Here is a 14,670-nt window from a genome sequence, read left to right as displayed (position 1 = left end):
TCAGTGATGCATTAGCACTTTCTGCAATGCTAAATGAATTTTGGTCACTGAAGCAGTGCCAGAACATTTTATATTTGGAAAGGTGGCAAAGGAGAACAGCAGAGTGGACGGCCAATTCGAAGGAAAGGATCAAAAATATGTATTTCCAAACAGCAGTTCTTTTATGTGAGGTGCTTTTTGTGATGCGTAAAGAAGCTGGTTTTGATGATTTCTGAATCTCTGTCAATAATTATATTAATATTGACTCAAATTAGGCGGCAACTGGAGGGCAAAGCATTTTTGCCTGGGCGGGGCAGTTGCCCCCCTGGCCCCCCTATCCGCCCCTATTTTGAATCAGTGTTTCCTCGGTTTGATGTGTTTTACCTTCCGTGTTCTTGTCTTCCATGGATTCAGTGTAATTTTGTATGTTCTTTTTTACAATTACAGTGCATTGTATTGTGCGTCCTGATTGGTTGTTGACTATTGTCAGTCAGTCTCTTCTGTTTCTACAGTACATTAAAAATTTAACCTAGGATTGCATTTCTGAGTATTTCTTCATCCAAATTGTTACAGACGAGAAAAACGCAGTTTGGAAAATATCGTGTTTGTGACGTAGAAAATGCGCTGGCTCCCTGCTTCAAGCTCTTAGCGATGGGAAGGGGGCCGGGACTGCCCCATAAGTCCCGCCCACAAGTCGGAGGTGAATTTCTAATAAACTAATGCTGCTCTGCAGCAACTATGTCTTAGAAAAAAGGAAAAATGATGGTTGATTTTAGCTCAAAATGGCATAATCATAATTAAAAGGAAACTATTTTTAAAGTGGACTTTACAACTTTGATTTCTTTAAATTATCCTGGACTTATTTTTCCATGAAGGTTTAAAATTTGGGAGTTTAAACAAGGGAAAAGTGTGAAAATGTTAAAGCCTGTCTGGGAAGAGTGGGAAAAGTGTTTTACAGCCGTAAGACATTTTTGGTATTGTAAAAAATAAAGATTATTTCACCCTCGCGGGTTACTTTTAGGAAGGTAACTCCCTCTGTAAAAGAGGGAAAACTATCTGTATTTTGGATTCCTCACTCTGGATTCCAAAGATCCTTCTTTCTAAATTCGTTGTCCTCCTCCTCCTCCTCCTCTTCCTCCTCCTCCTCCTCCTCCTCCTCATCCTCATCAGTGCAGCTCCGACCTCATTCCTGACAGGAAGCCGGAGTTGGAGCGGTTCAGAGTTTGGACGCTCCTGTGTCCTTTTGTCTTTGCATCAGGACGGCTTGTCTGTTGACTGCAGTCAGACATGACTGCGTCCTGAACCCGCTCATCTGTGGACCGACCCGGTCAGCTGCGTCCCGGCCAGCGTCCCCTGCCTCCTGTCCGGTTTGTTTTGGCCCTGACTAACGAGGCTTTTTGCGGTTTGTTTACCTGTTTGCCCTCCTCCGTCCTGGCTTACCCGTCGTTCCGGTGGCAGATTTTTCCAGCGTTGAAAAGCAACGGCAGAGGTGGAATGGGAGGTTGTTTGTTTTTTATCTGTTTCCACATTTCTGCTTTGCTGGTTTAAGTCAATTGGTTCTGATTCTGTATATCCAATCAGAATCTGACCTTTTTCTCCACTCTGGCAGAAACAAAACCATAAGTGGCTTAAAAAATGGGTTATAAATGTTCCATTGTTTCAAATTTAAATCTAACTGGAGTGATTTTTGCTACTTTTAAATTCCTCTGAAGCCTTTTTTTTACACCCAAGAATAGACTTTTCATTTTCTTAGGTGGTACCTGTTTTTTTGTGGTTCTGTGTATCAGAACTCTCCTTTTCTCAAAGTCATGTTTATTTTAATGCACATGTAGTTTCATTAAATATTAATATACAGTATTCAGAGCATGAATTCTCATGTAGCTCACCACTCTTTTTCTTTAAATTTGACCTTTAAATTATGTCCTCATGTTCAGGGTTGATGGGCGGATCGTTAAGCGTGTTGCAAGTTGAGCTTGTTTCCTGTCTTCAGTAAAGTTCATCATTAAATGCTCAACAGTTAAAAGGCTTGGATCGAGATTCATTCAGAAAGAGCTTCAAAAGCAAAAAAATAAAAAAAATTAAATCCAGTTTTGGTAACTTCAGGGAAACTCCCACACTGCAAAAACTGAATCTTACGAAAGTGAATAGACACATGCAAGATAACAAAGCTCATCAAGAAAGTTTTTTGATTACAAATGATTTTAGTGTCTCATTGACAAGATTTTTGATTTCTTAAAATTACTGTACTGGTAGTTTTTTTTGTGTGTGCGGCTTATTTAAAGACCCGCTCAGTGGTTCTTTATTCAAATCGTTGTGAATCAGGAGCAAACGGAAAAATGCAGTAGGACGTAATGACGTAGGAAAGACGTTGGGCTGGGCGCCAGCTCCCTGCTCCAATCTGTCAGCAATGGGGAGGGGAAGAGGGGGCGGGGTTGCTCGGTGCCAAAAGTCCTGCCCACAACATAATGGCAAATTTCTAATAAACTCTTGCCGCTCTGCAGAAACAATGTCCTTTTTTTGATTTTAGCAATGATTTAATGATTTAAAAGACCACTGGGAACGCTTTGAAATAGATCAAAATACGGTTGGATTGTGTTTGTAAAGAAAATATTTTCAAATTTTAAGAGTTTTGGCTTCTAGGGGCCAGCGAGTCAAATTTCATCAGAGGTTAAACCTTTTTCTTTTTACTGAACGTGGCTCATATTTTATTGAAAACACGGTTTTTCCTACAAATCTCCAACAGTTCGTGTCTCTCTACCCAAACAGCGGGGAACTAAAGCTGTGCAGATTTCAAAGAAGATTGCTTTGTATTGATTTTTTTAAAATCTTTGAAGGAACTGCCTTTCCAAACAGAACTCACACACAACCCCACATGAAAAATGAAATGTGCATTTTGCTTTTTGCTTCAAATCAGTCCCTTTTTATTTTTTCTTTTGCCAGAGAAGCGCAGAAACATTTGTGAAAGCGAGTCGCTTTGACTCACCCGTCCCCGCACAACTTTCCTCCAGCGTAACAGGACAGACTCATCGCAGCTCAACTCCTCGTTTTTCTGCTCTGATGGAATCAGTTATGGAGGGAAAACGTGAAAGAGGGAGTAGAAGAAGAAAATAAAACTGTAAGAGAGAACGGCTATATATTTGTATATATATGTAAAAAGCATGATTGCTACAAAGGGCCAAGGTCTGGAGTTTCACAGTCTTTCATGTGTTTCAGGTGCAGCAGCATGGCTGACTATGTCTCTCTGCTGCCATGACACCTGCCGCTCGGCACTGTGGGAGCGCACGGCGAGCACTGTGGGATGTTCTCAGTGCCAGTCTCTCGGCGTGGGTGTTTCGTTAAGACATTTTAATGCTCCGTCGACTTTTTAAAATCCCATTCCGCGTCTCAGGTCTGCAGTCACGTGACCCCGAAGGCAGCAGGGTGTTGCACGGCGTGAGGCGAAAACATCCCCCCTTTATAGACCCTCTTATCTCCCGCTCAGCCGGCACAGTCGCTTTTGATTTCACAACGGCGGCATTAATTTCTTTTTTGCAACTCAAATGTTGGATCCCAAGTGTGTGCAGCTCTGCTGGAGCTGGAAGTGAAACGAGTCTCTTCCTCACATCTTTAATTCCTTTTCTCTCATCAGACTGTCGAGTGCACCTCTTCCTCGTATCCTCTCAGGCTTTTAAAAAAGGACGGTTAACACATCTTCAGTTTCTCCTTCTTTATCTGCAAACCCGTCATTGTTCTTGCCGTGCTGTCTGGGCCAATGGCAGCTGTTGGGGCTTTGGTGAGGATTACACATATTTTCAGGAATAAATCCTGTGATTTACAATGCATATTAATGCATTTTTTCTGGAGTTAAAATAAACAGCGAAAGCTGCATTTTTCATGACAAGGTCACATTTCTAACTGTGGCTACAGAAAAGGCTTGGAGAGACTGTGGCCTATTTGTCGAAACTCCAAGATTTATTTTTACGTTTGAGTCATGTGACCCAAATAGCTGTTTCCAGCTGGTGCGATGCCTTTATTTTCAAAATGCATTTATTCATTTTTCTCCCAGTGAGCGAGCTAATGAAGCTCAGTTACTGGTGGCAAAAATGGGTTTTTATTCCTCTTTTTTTCCTGTCTTCACCTCTGACAGCACAGATGTAACAACGTGCAAAAACAACCTGCATTTGGTCGGCTTTAAGGTAATGCAGCAGGCATTTGGCGGCACACAATTTGTTCAAAATACATCAAAGAAGCTCCAATAGTAAAGGTATCAGGAACCGTGTTTACAAGCACTTTGAGAATAAAGCGCATTTTCTGCAATAAGACATGTTTACATGTGGTTTAGGATCAGATATGTTCCTTTCAGGATGTTTAAGAGGAACTTTAACCCAGCTAGAGCATTTACCATGATGGCTCATAATATTTTAATAAAAACACCTCTTATCTGTTGAAAAAAAGTCTGTGTTTTAAAAACTACCCTGCCTTGTGTTATTAAAGACCCACTCCGATAAAAATGGCATTATTGGTGCTTTTAACATTTCCTTGTCTGATGATAGAGGAAGGAAATTATGCTCAAAATGAGCTTTTCTTAGTATTTTTTTAAAATAAAAATGATTGTAAATCAGGAGCAGATGAAAAACTGTAGTTGGAAAGAGATCGTATTTGTGACATTGGGCTGGCCACAAGCTCCCTGTACTGTCAGCAGCGGGGAGGGGAAAGGGGGCGGGGTTGCTCGGCACAAACGGTTCAGCCTACAACTCAAGGGCAAATTGATTTGACTAAAATAAATAAAATCAAGAGTTAAATGTTTTTAAAAAAACATTTAAAAAAAAAGGCCGGGGCAGAGTTGGAACATTTTATATAGGGGGGCAGAAGACTTTGGCGGGTAACGAGAACAGCAGAGTGGAAGGTCATTACAAATGACAAAAAAAACAAACATATTTTTAACAGTTTTATTGTTATTTTTCTATTTCATTTTAAAACATTGCTTTTGTTTTTAATGTCTTATGAACCTTGTATTGATAATTTCCCAATCTTCTTAATCGAGTTTTGGCCCCCGTAGCTCCGCCCCTGTAAAAAAAATGACCAGAATGGGTCTTTAATATAAATGTATTCATAATTATCTTTATATTTAGCCGTCTTTGCAGGTGTGCAGTTATTTTCATGTTTTTTTGGGGAGTAAACTAAAATATGGCCCCACCTGTAGATGTAGCAAACATGGTGGAAGCCCCTTCAAACTGTGGCTAAAAACGTTCCCTTTGTTTTTAAATTAAAGGGTTCAGGTAGAGTGCATCAGGTTAAACAGCTTTTAGGTTATCATCCAGTTAAATTAACGTTCTATGTAGTTCTTGGAGGAAGCTCCAGATGCATTTTGGCAGTTTTTCCCTCCTCTGCGTTAGATTGGACTTTCCCTCTTGATTCTAGTATTTGTTGAGTTCATTACCTGCTGCCTTCTAGCGTCGCAATTTAGATGCAAACACAAAAAGGTTCAATCAGCCGCTCATTTGCATTGTGTTCAATTGCTTTTTAAATGTCTGTGTTTCCGTACGTAGCTGCCCCTTGGAGTCAAATCTGCTTTTCTATGGATGTTTGAATGTGTGTGTGTTTGTTTGATAAGCTCCTCTCTGCTGCAGCATCGTGCAGACGCTACCCCTTTGCACGCCCTTGCCAAACAGACCAGATTAGGTCTGAACAATGCTGGAAAAGGGCGCCCAGCAACGCCCGAGCATACAAAGTTGTTTCTGAATGACCTCGCCCAGAAGCCAAAGGTCTCCCAAACCATTCAGTGCTTCATCTGAAAGGGTTTGGGGGTGAACATGTATTTCCTGTCTTATACTTTGATCCACTATATTGCTTCTCAAGTTAGTTTGCCAAGCCGATCCACGTTTAGCCACTTTTACACACGTCAGAACTACAGCCAGAAGAGTTGTCATGGTTACCACCAGTTCGGAAATCCTCCCGCCAAGCAGAAAAGTCTGTGAAGTGGTCTGATTGGTGAGCTCTGTTTGTTAAACATGAACGACAGAGATGCTTCACTGGACCTCACGCTAACAAACATGCAGACCTGCCCCTCTGAAATCAGCCCCTCGTCTTTGCTCCCTGTCTGCTCTCAAACAGTCACCTCTGTCTTGCTGTTGGTCACAAAATAGGGCTGTGTGGGGAGGAAATGTTGGCTGTGGCTCTGGCCCCTGGAGGTGTGCAGCTGGTTGGGCTCCAGGATGGTACACTGAGGCCTCTTGTGCCCGTAGCTCTTCCTCCTGCCCACCGTTTCAGTCCCGTCCCAGCCCCTTAGTCCAAACCCCGCTGAATGCCCAGCTGCGATGGTGTTGGAGCTGTATGCTACTGGGCGGCCCATCGTGGCTGAGTTTGAGCCAAAGGCGGTCTCGGCAGCTCTGGAGATGCCCAGGGAGGTGCCACCTGGCATGGTCCCTGACAGATGAGCGAGGGAACCAGCCCCAAGTCCCGTGTGCTTGTTACTGTGGCTGTGGGCGTGAGTGTGAGAGCTGTGGCCCGCATGACCATGACCAACTTTGGGTTTCTGGCCATTCGGCTTATGTCCCCCTCCCACGCCGCCTGCTATGTGCCTCTCTGTTGGGAGGTTTGAGGCAGAGGAGATGCTGGGCATCTCTGTGACGTAAGTCGCCACCGGTTCCGGAGTCAGTGGACCCAGCGAGGACATGGGAGCCATGGAGGTCATCTGCGCGAGTGAAGACATAGGCATCATGGACGTCATCTGGCTCATTGAAGTCATCTGCGTGATGCCGGGTTTCATGGCGTTGGAGCTCATTGGATTGGAGGTCAGGGGGTTGTTGGTCATTGGGGGAGTCATGGAGGACATGTTGCCCATAGACGGTCTAGAGTTGCCCATCGGCTGAAGGGGAAGGCCACCTTTCTTTGGCAACTCAACCATCAGACGACGCTTGTACTGTTCGCCGTTGTACTTGGCAGCTAGCACAAGACAGAAAGAGAAAAAATGACGGTGAACTGAATCATAAAACCAGAACTTTGTCCTTTGCAGGATAAGAACATACAAACACACATTAAATACACAGACCTTTTTATAGTTTTGAAGTAGTGAAATAAAAAGCAGAACATTTTCTCCACCTCCTTTCAGACAAAACACAAGAAAGTATCGCATTTTTTTAAATGGATATTTTTTCACCATAAAAGCAGAATGTGCAAAAAAAAACCTGTAAGGATTTTGAACAAAACCTTTGAAGAGAAAGCAATTCAAAGAGAAAGACTGGAAGAATCAAACAAAGCCCACTCTGGCAGTCATTTTTTTCAACAACAACATCCAGCAATGATGCTCCTTTGCATATAATTCTTTTAAATGGAACATTGTTAGTGACTGAACATGAAATCCTAGAGTCAAAACGTCCGTGCACATTTTCTTCTTTTTTTTTCTCTTGAGCCCCCACCCCCAAACCCAGCGTACAGCACAAGAAGCCCATCAGTGCTGTTCACGTGATAGTGTGAGCTCCTTGCTGCACCCGGACTGTTAAAAGAAAAGGAAATTAGACAATCAGAGAGTAATTTGTACTTACGTATCACGTGCAGATGTCGTGTTTGCAGCATTTGTATCTGTAAAGAGTCAGTACTCGTACGACAGCATCACCCGTACGTCATAGGTGCGTGAAACTTCCTTATGAATGCTTTACAACAGACCTACCACACGCAAAACAATGGTACGTTGTCATGACGTCCCTTAAGGTGGACGTACGAGCCTCAAGGGGACTGCAAGACACAGCTGTGCTTCCCTTCAAGATGCAACCTCACCTCTAAACGACCCTCCACAAGCCCAGACGAGCCAAAAGCCAGCAACACTCATACTGGTCAACTCCTCGTCGGGATAAAGCTGCTTTCACACCGAACGCGATTTTCGCATCAGAAGCAGTTTCAATGTTAGGGCGATGTATCTGCGGTGCAATGTGAGCGGTGCAAAGCGTCCGTCTGGCAGCAGTGTGTTTTTGGCGTCGCAGCACAGCGTGTTCAGAGTTCAAAAGTCCGAGATTTGGGAAAAAAGATATATTGCATCAAACAATTCAGAACGCAGCTTTGGCAAATGACTTGTTGATGATGTCATCCAGGGGTGTCAAACTCCAGGCCTTCAGGGCAAGGAGCCTACGTGTTTTCCAGTTAACTTGCCATTGGAGCGGCTTATTGGATGAGCACAACACACCGATCCAGGTAATTAGCGGCAGGTGGGAATGGGTTTTTACAAAAACCAGTAGGATGTTGGCCCTCGAGGCCTGGAGTTTTACATCCTAGAAGTAATCAGCAGGTGGAGGAGAATCTGATCGTTCTCCTTCTGATCTTTATTTTTCTTGTTTGTATGGAGACGATAATAAAAAGTTACTGGAATTTTATTCTTATCTTTTATTTTTTCCCTCCTAGGACTGAGTCGTTAAACTGGGTCACAGAGAGACAGAAGTACCGCTGAACGCTTCCGTCATCCTGCAGTGGACGGGGAAGCTAGCCGTACTGAGACAGTCTCAGAATGACGTCATGAACCCAGACAAGTAGAGACGTGATTACCGACACTGTTGTTGAGTTTTTCATAATAAATTAGCCTGATCTCCCAATATCATCCGTGTCTTCCGTGCATCGTAACTGAGATATACGGTCAATGCTGCCATGAGGCTAAAAACCTTGGACAGTGGCTCCTCCTACAACATCTGGAAGCATGAAGTATATGAAAACAATTTTGGACAAGTGTGTATAGCAGCGAAAGAGAGGTGTCTGGTGCAAATTTGACGCATTCAGTGTGAGCGCGACGTACAACGGATGGAAAGATTGTGGTTTTCTGCAAGTCAAACAAAGAAAAGAAAAGATAAAATCGACCTCAAATGATCATCAGGTTTGTTTAGTTTCAACCTTTGGTGTTGGCTGTGCTGTTTCCGGGATTTAAATCTTTCGTAAACACAAATATTAGTCCCAGCAGCTTTTTTTTCCTCCGTCCATTCACAGTCCGGTCATTACTCTTCAGCTCCTTGTTGCCTCCACATCCTTGAAGATAAAGTTAACACTCCCAGCGAGTTTGCTTTGCAGCTGTAACTATAAATCCAGTTTATCGCTCCATGAGCGCGGCTGAGAAATGAGGCACAGGCGGGGACGTGGGTGCAGACAGAGACCTGCTGCAGGACCGCCTCTGGGGATCAGGCCTGCTCAAGCGACAGGTGAATCAATCTGGAGGTAGTCAGGCCTCCAGCGCAAACATTCAGAGGCGGACGTGAGCGGAAAAGAGAAGCACCGCTGTTACGCGGCGTGGGCTCCGCACGGCTCTGCCAGCGTCCCACAGAGACTCCCATTATGCAGCGGGAACGGAGATGAGCACTGCTCCTCTGAAGCCCCTCAGTGCCAGTAAAGCCCTTATTAGGGTTAGACCTGTGTGTCAGGCTGCTTCCCTATTTCTCAGGCAATTAGATTACCTACTGCCAAGATTATGCAGTTCAGTAGTTTAAAGTCCTTTTTTTTCATTTCTGTCCTCAAAAACTGGTAATATTTTGCAGATGATTGTGCTGCACAGTGAGCTGCAAGGATCACATAGTTTTTGCAATTTTTCTTTCTTATGGTGCATTTCAGCAAACATTTCGCAAAAACTCACCCCAAATATGATGACATCACATGGGAGAGACCATCAAAAAAATAATTACAGGACCAAAACCTTTATGGGGCTAAACGAAACTACTAACGGAACCGAAACCCACGTGTCGGTGATATTCAAAGTTTAAACTATTAGGGGATGGCAACAGGACCCAACGGGCACAGTATTAAATTTGGTGATTTTCACATTTTTCACATATAGAAAAAGAAAACTTGTTTTTACTAAGTCCAGTGTACAAACACAACCCAGGTTTTATTGACCTTTAACCTCAGGAAGAGGGCAGCGTCTTGAATAAAACAAAAAACAAAAAACGACACGTTCAGTACCAGCTACAAATTAAACTCTCATCAGGGATTTCAGTCTATCGCCTCCTCGAGCATCATTGGCGCTCCCAAGTTGCTCGCACATTTTTTTACTGGAATATAGTGAAAATTTAACACATGAGTTGGTGACTCAAGCTGAACAAAATAATATGAAACACAATATGACTATATTAGAAATCTGGGCATGGTTAACAAAACACATCCGTTGCCAAGGAAATGAAAAAATTTACTTTTGCTGATTTTTCTAAAACTGACATAAACCTGTCCGTCACCCCCAGATGATCGAAAAATGAAATGGTTGCTATGGAGATAAAGCCACTATAGAAAATCTGCCATTTTGAACAAAGTTTTTATTTTATTTTATGAATTTTTGTCATTTCCAGTTCTGAGTGGTAATAAAAAAGGGGGCAATGGGGGGGTTAGTGAGGGCGAGTACGAGAGTTAGTGCGGACCATACATTGCTGCTCGCAGCTTTAGTTTGTCATTGGGTACACCGGACATTTTCAAAGACCTCCTTGGTCAGCGCATCATTCATTCTTTAAAACAATAATAATTTGACTAAAAATCATTTTTGACTAAAAAAATAAGTAAAAGGTGGATCATTTGGTCTTTAAAAAAGCTTATTATCAGACTAGTTAGTATTCAGAGATTATTTGACTTAATGTTAATGTGTTTAAATTAAACTTAATAACAATAACAATTTGTTTTTAGTAGCTGCTAGAAGTTGAAGCTGGGGTAACTATGGCTACGTTCACACCGCAGGCTCAAACGACCCAATTCTGATTTTTTTTTTGCCCCTATGCGATCTGTATCTGATCTTTTCATGACAGTCTGGACGACACAGATCCGATCTTTTCAAATGCAACCCAGGCCACTTGGGTATGTTGTTCTGAATCCGATACGTATCCGATCTTTTGAAATGCGACCTCCGTCTGAACAGCCAGGCCACATGTATCCGGCCCGTATGTCATTGAGACGCTACAAACTTCATAATTCTGCGTTGAAGTAGGCGGGAACTAGAACATAAACATCAACCATGGCGGACGATGCTGCTGAGACCAGTCAGTGGAAGGGAAGCGAGGTCACCGATTGGATTCATATTTGGGGTGAGAGCTCTATTCAGGCCAAACTCGAGGGCTCTCATCGCAACCGGGCGGTTTATGAAAATTGTTTTTAGCGACATGGCAGAGTGTATTGTTGAACCTTTCCAGGCATGACTTTTTTTCCCTCCCTATCCAATCGGGATCAGAAGTGCGGGGGACCGAAGGCGGATCCTCCTTCGGGGTTCACTTCCCCGTTCGGACCCTTACATTCTCCAGAGCGGCTTAATAAAGAGTCCATAGCATTTATTCTGGGGGAAGCCTTCTTTTATTACTGTTCTCCTTCCTCCTTAACACACAACATGAATGCGAGCCCCCACTGCCCCCCCCCCCATTCCCTACCTTGCTGCACGCGCTCTCTCCTGTCTCTTACACACAGACGTGTGGCCCCAGCACATACACATCCCCATTCCACAACAGTGGTTACAGGCGATCCTGGCTCCAATGTCTTCTTAAAATGAGAAGATTGTTATGTGCTGCTCCTTTGTGAAAATAAATTTTAAAATGCAAAAAGAGCTCCGCTGTTGACAACACTGTTGTTGACATCCATTGCTAACGTTAGCTACTTCCACAATTAACGAGTGACGTTGTTCACCGTTCACCGTTGCGCATGCGGGTCACTTCTGGGTCATTTCACAGTCACACAAATCACAAAAATTCGCATTTCATTGGAAATGTGAACAGCCTTGCAAAAAAATCTGATTTTTTTTCAAAAAATGGAATTGAGCATTAAACCCTGCAGTGTGAACGTAGCCTATGGTGCACTGGGGTTCTGTCATCTTTTCTCATCTACTTCTGCCCTCCCTCTCTTCTCTATTCTTGATCATTATCCATCATTTAGTTCTCCATGCCTCTGTTTGGTGCAGTGCGATTCATGTACTGTCCGTCTTTCCTTCTCCACTCCCACCCCTGGGGAGTGGGAGTGCTTCCAGATTCCAGTTGGCTCGTCTCTGCTCTGTTCCTGACCGAGTACCTCGTCTCTGCTCCCTCTCCTACACCTGGCTGTAGATCCTGTCTCCGGCTCGACTCGCGCCCCCGACTGTCCCCCCCAACTCCATCTAGATGAAGCTCGTCTGCTGGACTTTGAATATGTAGTTGTAGAGTTAGATACGTTAATTCTTCTCTATGAGTTCTGGTAAATCACCTGTCCGTCCTGGGGGAGGATCCCTCCTTCATGTGGGCACCCCTGAGGTTTCTTCGTTTTTTCCGTAATCCGTTTTTTTAGGAGTTTTTCCTTACCGTGAAGGGGGGGTCTAAGGGCAGGGATGCCAGTATAGCTTACTCATTTTGTTAGTTCATTTTAGTATTTTACTATTGAATTCTATGTATTCATGATCCTTTTGATCATATGTTTAACTTTTTCAATTACCGATACGAAAACCATCGAACGTCTGTTGTTGTGAATTTGGGCTATACACATAAAATTTCATTTAATTTTATTTCATTAAAAGCATAAAATTATAACCAATACATTTACAGCTAAATAAAAAAGTGCATCAGTCAATAAAAACAAGAATATCACAATATTAAGTGTTAAAACCATATTAAAAACCAATAAGTAAAACTAACACTTGACCACATTACAGCAAATTCAAGAAACATCCACTATTGCGCAGTTCTTGCAGGTCCAGATTTTAATTGTTTTACATTTTTTAGGACAAAAAAAAAATGTTTCTGGAGACTTTAATTTGAAAAGCAGCCTGGTAGTGAAGCCATCTCAGTTAGGAAAATTCAGAACTGTTTACAATTATTTTACAAGAATTTCAGAAACTCCCTCATAAACAATTTTTGTAACTTTTAGCCAAAAGTCGCACAATTTCAATGTGGTCTCTTTCAAAGAACGGATGTAAGAAGTCGTGAAGTTAAAGGCAGCAGCGATGTGACATTTTTATTCATCTTATACTCAGACTATCAGGTCATTCGGGATGTGTGTAAAAACATCACATGAATAATGTGTGCATTCTGCAGGATGTGAGGAATGTTAATAGTCGTGCTACAAACTGTTAATGCACCAGAATGAGAAGCGCTGCCCCGACTGGTTGTCGCGTCACTTAGGAAGTGAAATAAATAGAACGGAACAATGTGATCCCCCCCAATTATGAGGAGCTTCCTCTGCCTACCTTTAGTGGGAAAAGCTGAATCGCTGACAGGCATGGAGGAGAGGGCACCTTTGCAAGATTCAGCAAAGCATTTGTACGTTATGTCTCCGTTATAATTGGTCATTTGTGCTTGCAAGAGTCCGCGTCCCCCCCCCTTCAGGCTAAGCTGCAGGCGTGTATGGAGGAACCTTTATTGGGAGACTCTTGCCCTGGCTGCTGAATTCAATAAAGTGACCTTATATGAGTGCACACTGGGGCAGGGAAGATGGTTATTGATTGACAGAAGAGTGGCTGATGAGACTGTTGGGAAAGTTGCAGAGGCAAACTGGCAAGGGGGGGGCGCTTGAGGGACGCTAATGGGGGGGGTTTAGGAAAATGGTTGGGATCTCAGGCTCGGCTCTGTTTCTAATTGGGTCGGCAGGCGGTGAAATGTTTTCGGCCGTTGCTCACACATGCATTTGCCGCCACTTCTGGGTGACATTTCCACAGTTAATGCCACTCCCTGCAATCTGAGGTGACATATCTCTGGTTTCTAATCACTTCTAGGTGTTTTTTTTTTTTTTTAAATAGCATGCATGGAAATCAAGATCCATCAGCTAAAAGTGTGAGCCTCCAAAGAGAGGAGAGCTCCTTTCATTCAAAGAAATGGAATCAGATTCGAGCAGCTATAAGATGGCGATTAGAGCCGCCCAATGATTCTTTGATGAGCGTTGCGTAGACGGATGGATGTACATGGAGGGGGGGGGCTCTCCAGGAGGTGGAGAAGAAGGGTAAAAAAAAAAAACAGAAGAAAAAGGTAAAGATGTGAAGATAAAGGGAAAAAAAAGTAAAGTTTGGAAGGTTGGAGTTGAGGATCCCGGACATTAAAGGTTAAAAGAGCAAACTAGGCGGAGAAAAGAGGAATGGTGGAGGGCAGATGGAGGCCATTTCCGTTATAAAAGGGCAGAAATGAGAAGTTGTCGTCTGAAAGGCTCCAAAGACGACAAAGGGAGAAAAATGAGCAGCTCTGAATACAACCTCCGAACTGCCAAGACTCATTTCAACCTGCAAAAACGAGCCTCAAAAGAAACTAACGACATCATTTCAGGATCTAAGTAGATGGCTCACATTGGGGGGATTAGATTTCATCCTATCCGAATAAAATAACCAGCCTGGTGACTTCCAGACATTTTGGAGCAAAACACGCTTCTGCAGGAAGGATTTATGGGATGTGGAGTTCGTCTGAACTCAAGTTAGCTTGAGTAACGCGTTTGTTTGTCTCCTTCGTTCATCAGCGTCAAGAAAACTCAATTTTCCCCATTGAAACGGCTTCACTTTCACAGCATCATTTGCAGCCAAACCGGCGGAGAATCAACGTGAGACAAAGACTCAGAAAATTGCCACGTAAAGAATTACTGCATTAATTGTGAACAAACGACAAAAAATGTGTTTTCTTGCTTTTCACATCGTTTCCATAAACACACAAAGACCTAAATTTGAGATGTTTGGATTAAAACTTACAGACATGCAGAGAAAATAATTCTGGTTAAGTCTTTCCTGAATCCTCTGCGATGTATACTGCCCCTAGTGGCCATACATGTAGATTA

At 43.1% G+C, this 14,670-nt stretch overlaps 1 protein-coding gene and 1 long non-coding RNA gene across 3 annotated transcripts in view; one reads left to right on the top strand and one right to left on the bottom strand.

Annotated features, from left to right (window-relative positions):
- Positions 1-14,670, top strand: part of LOC144987758 (uncharacterized) — a 148,277-nt gene that overhangs the window by 77,229 nt on the left and 56,378 nt on the right. The gene's annotated exons all lie outside the window — the stretch shown is intronic.
- shisa9a (shisa family member 9a) overlaps positions 2,655-14,670 on the bottom strand; it is a 70,733-nt gene continuing 58,717 nt past the window's right edge. Inside the window, exon 4 of the mRNA XM_004080197.5 lies at positions 2,655-6,903. Coding sequence (XP_004080245.1) covers positions 6,065-6,903 — 839 coding nt within the window. The 3' untranslated portion in view covers positions 2,655-6,064. The remainder of the gene's footprint in view (positions 6,904-14,670) is intronic.

The sequence above is a fragment of the Oryzias latipes genome, chromosome 19 (assembly GCF_053564925.1).
Source record: "Oryzias latipes strain Hd-rR chromosome 19, Olatipes_Hd-rR_3.1".
Lineage (NCBI taxonomy): Eukaryota > Metazoa > Chordata > Actinopteri > Beloniformes > Adrianichthyidae > Oryzias > Oryzias latipes.
Note: the sequence above shows the minus strand (reverse complement) of the source record. Positions and strands in the feature narration are given on the sequence as shown.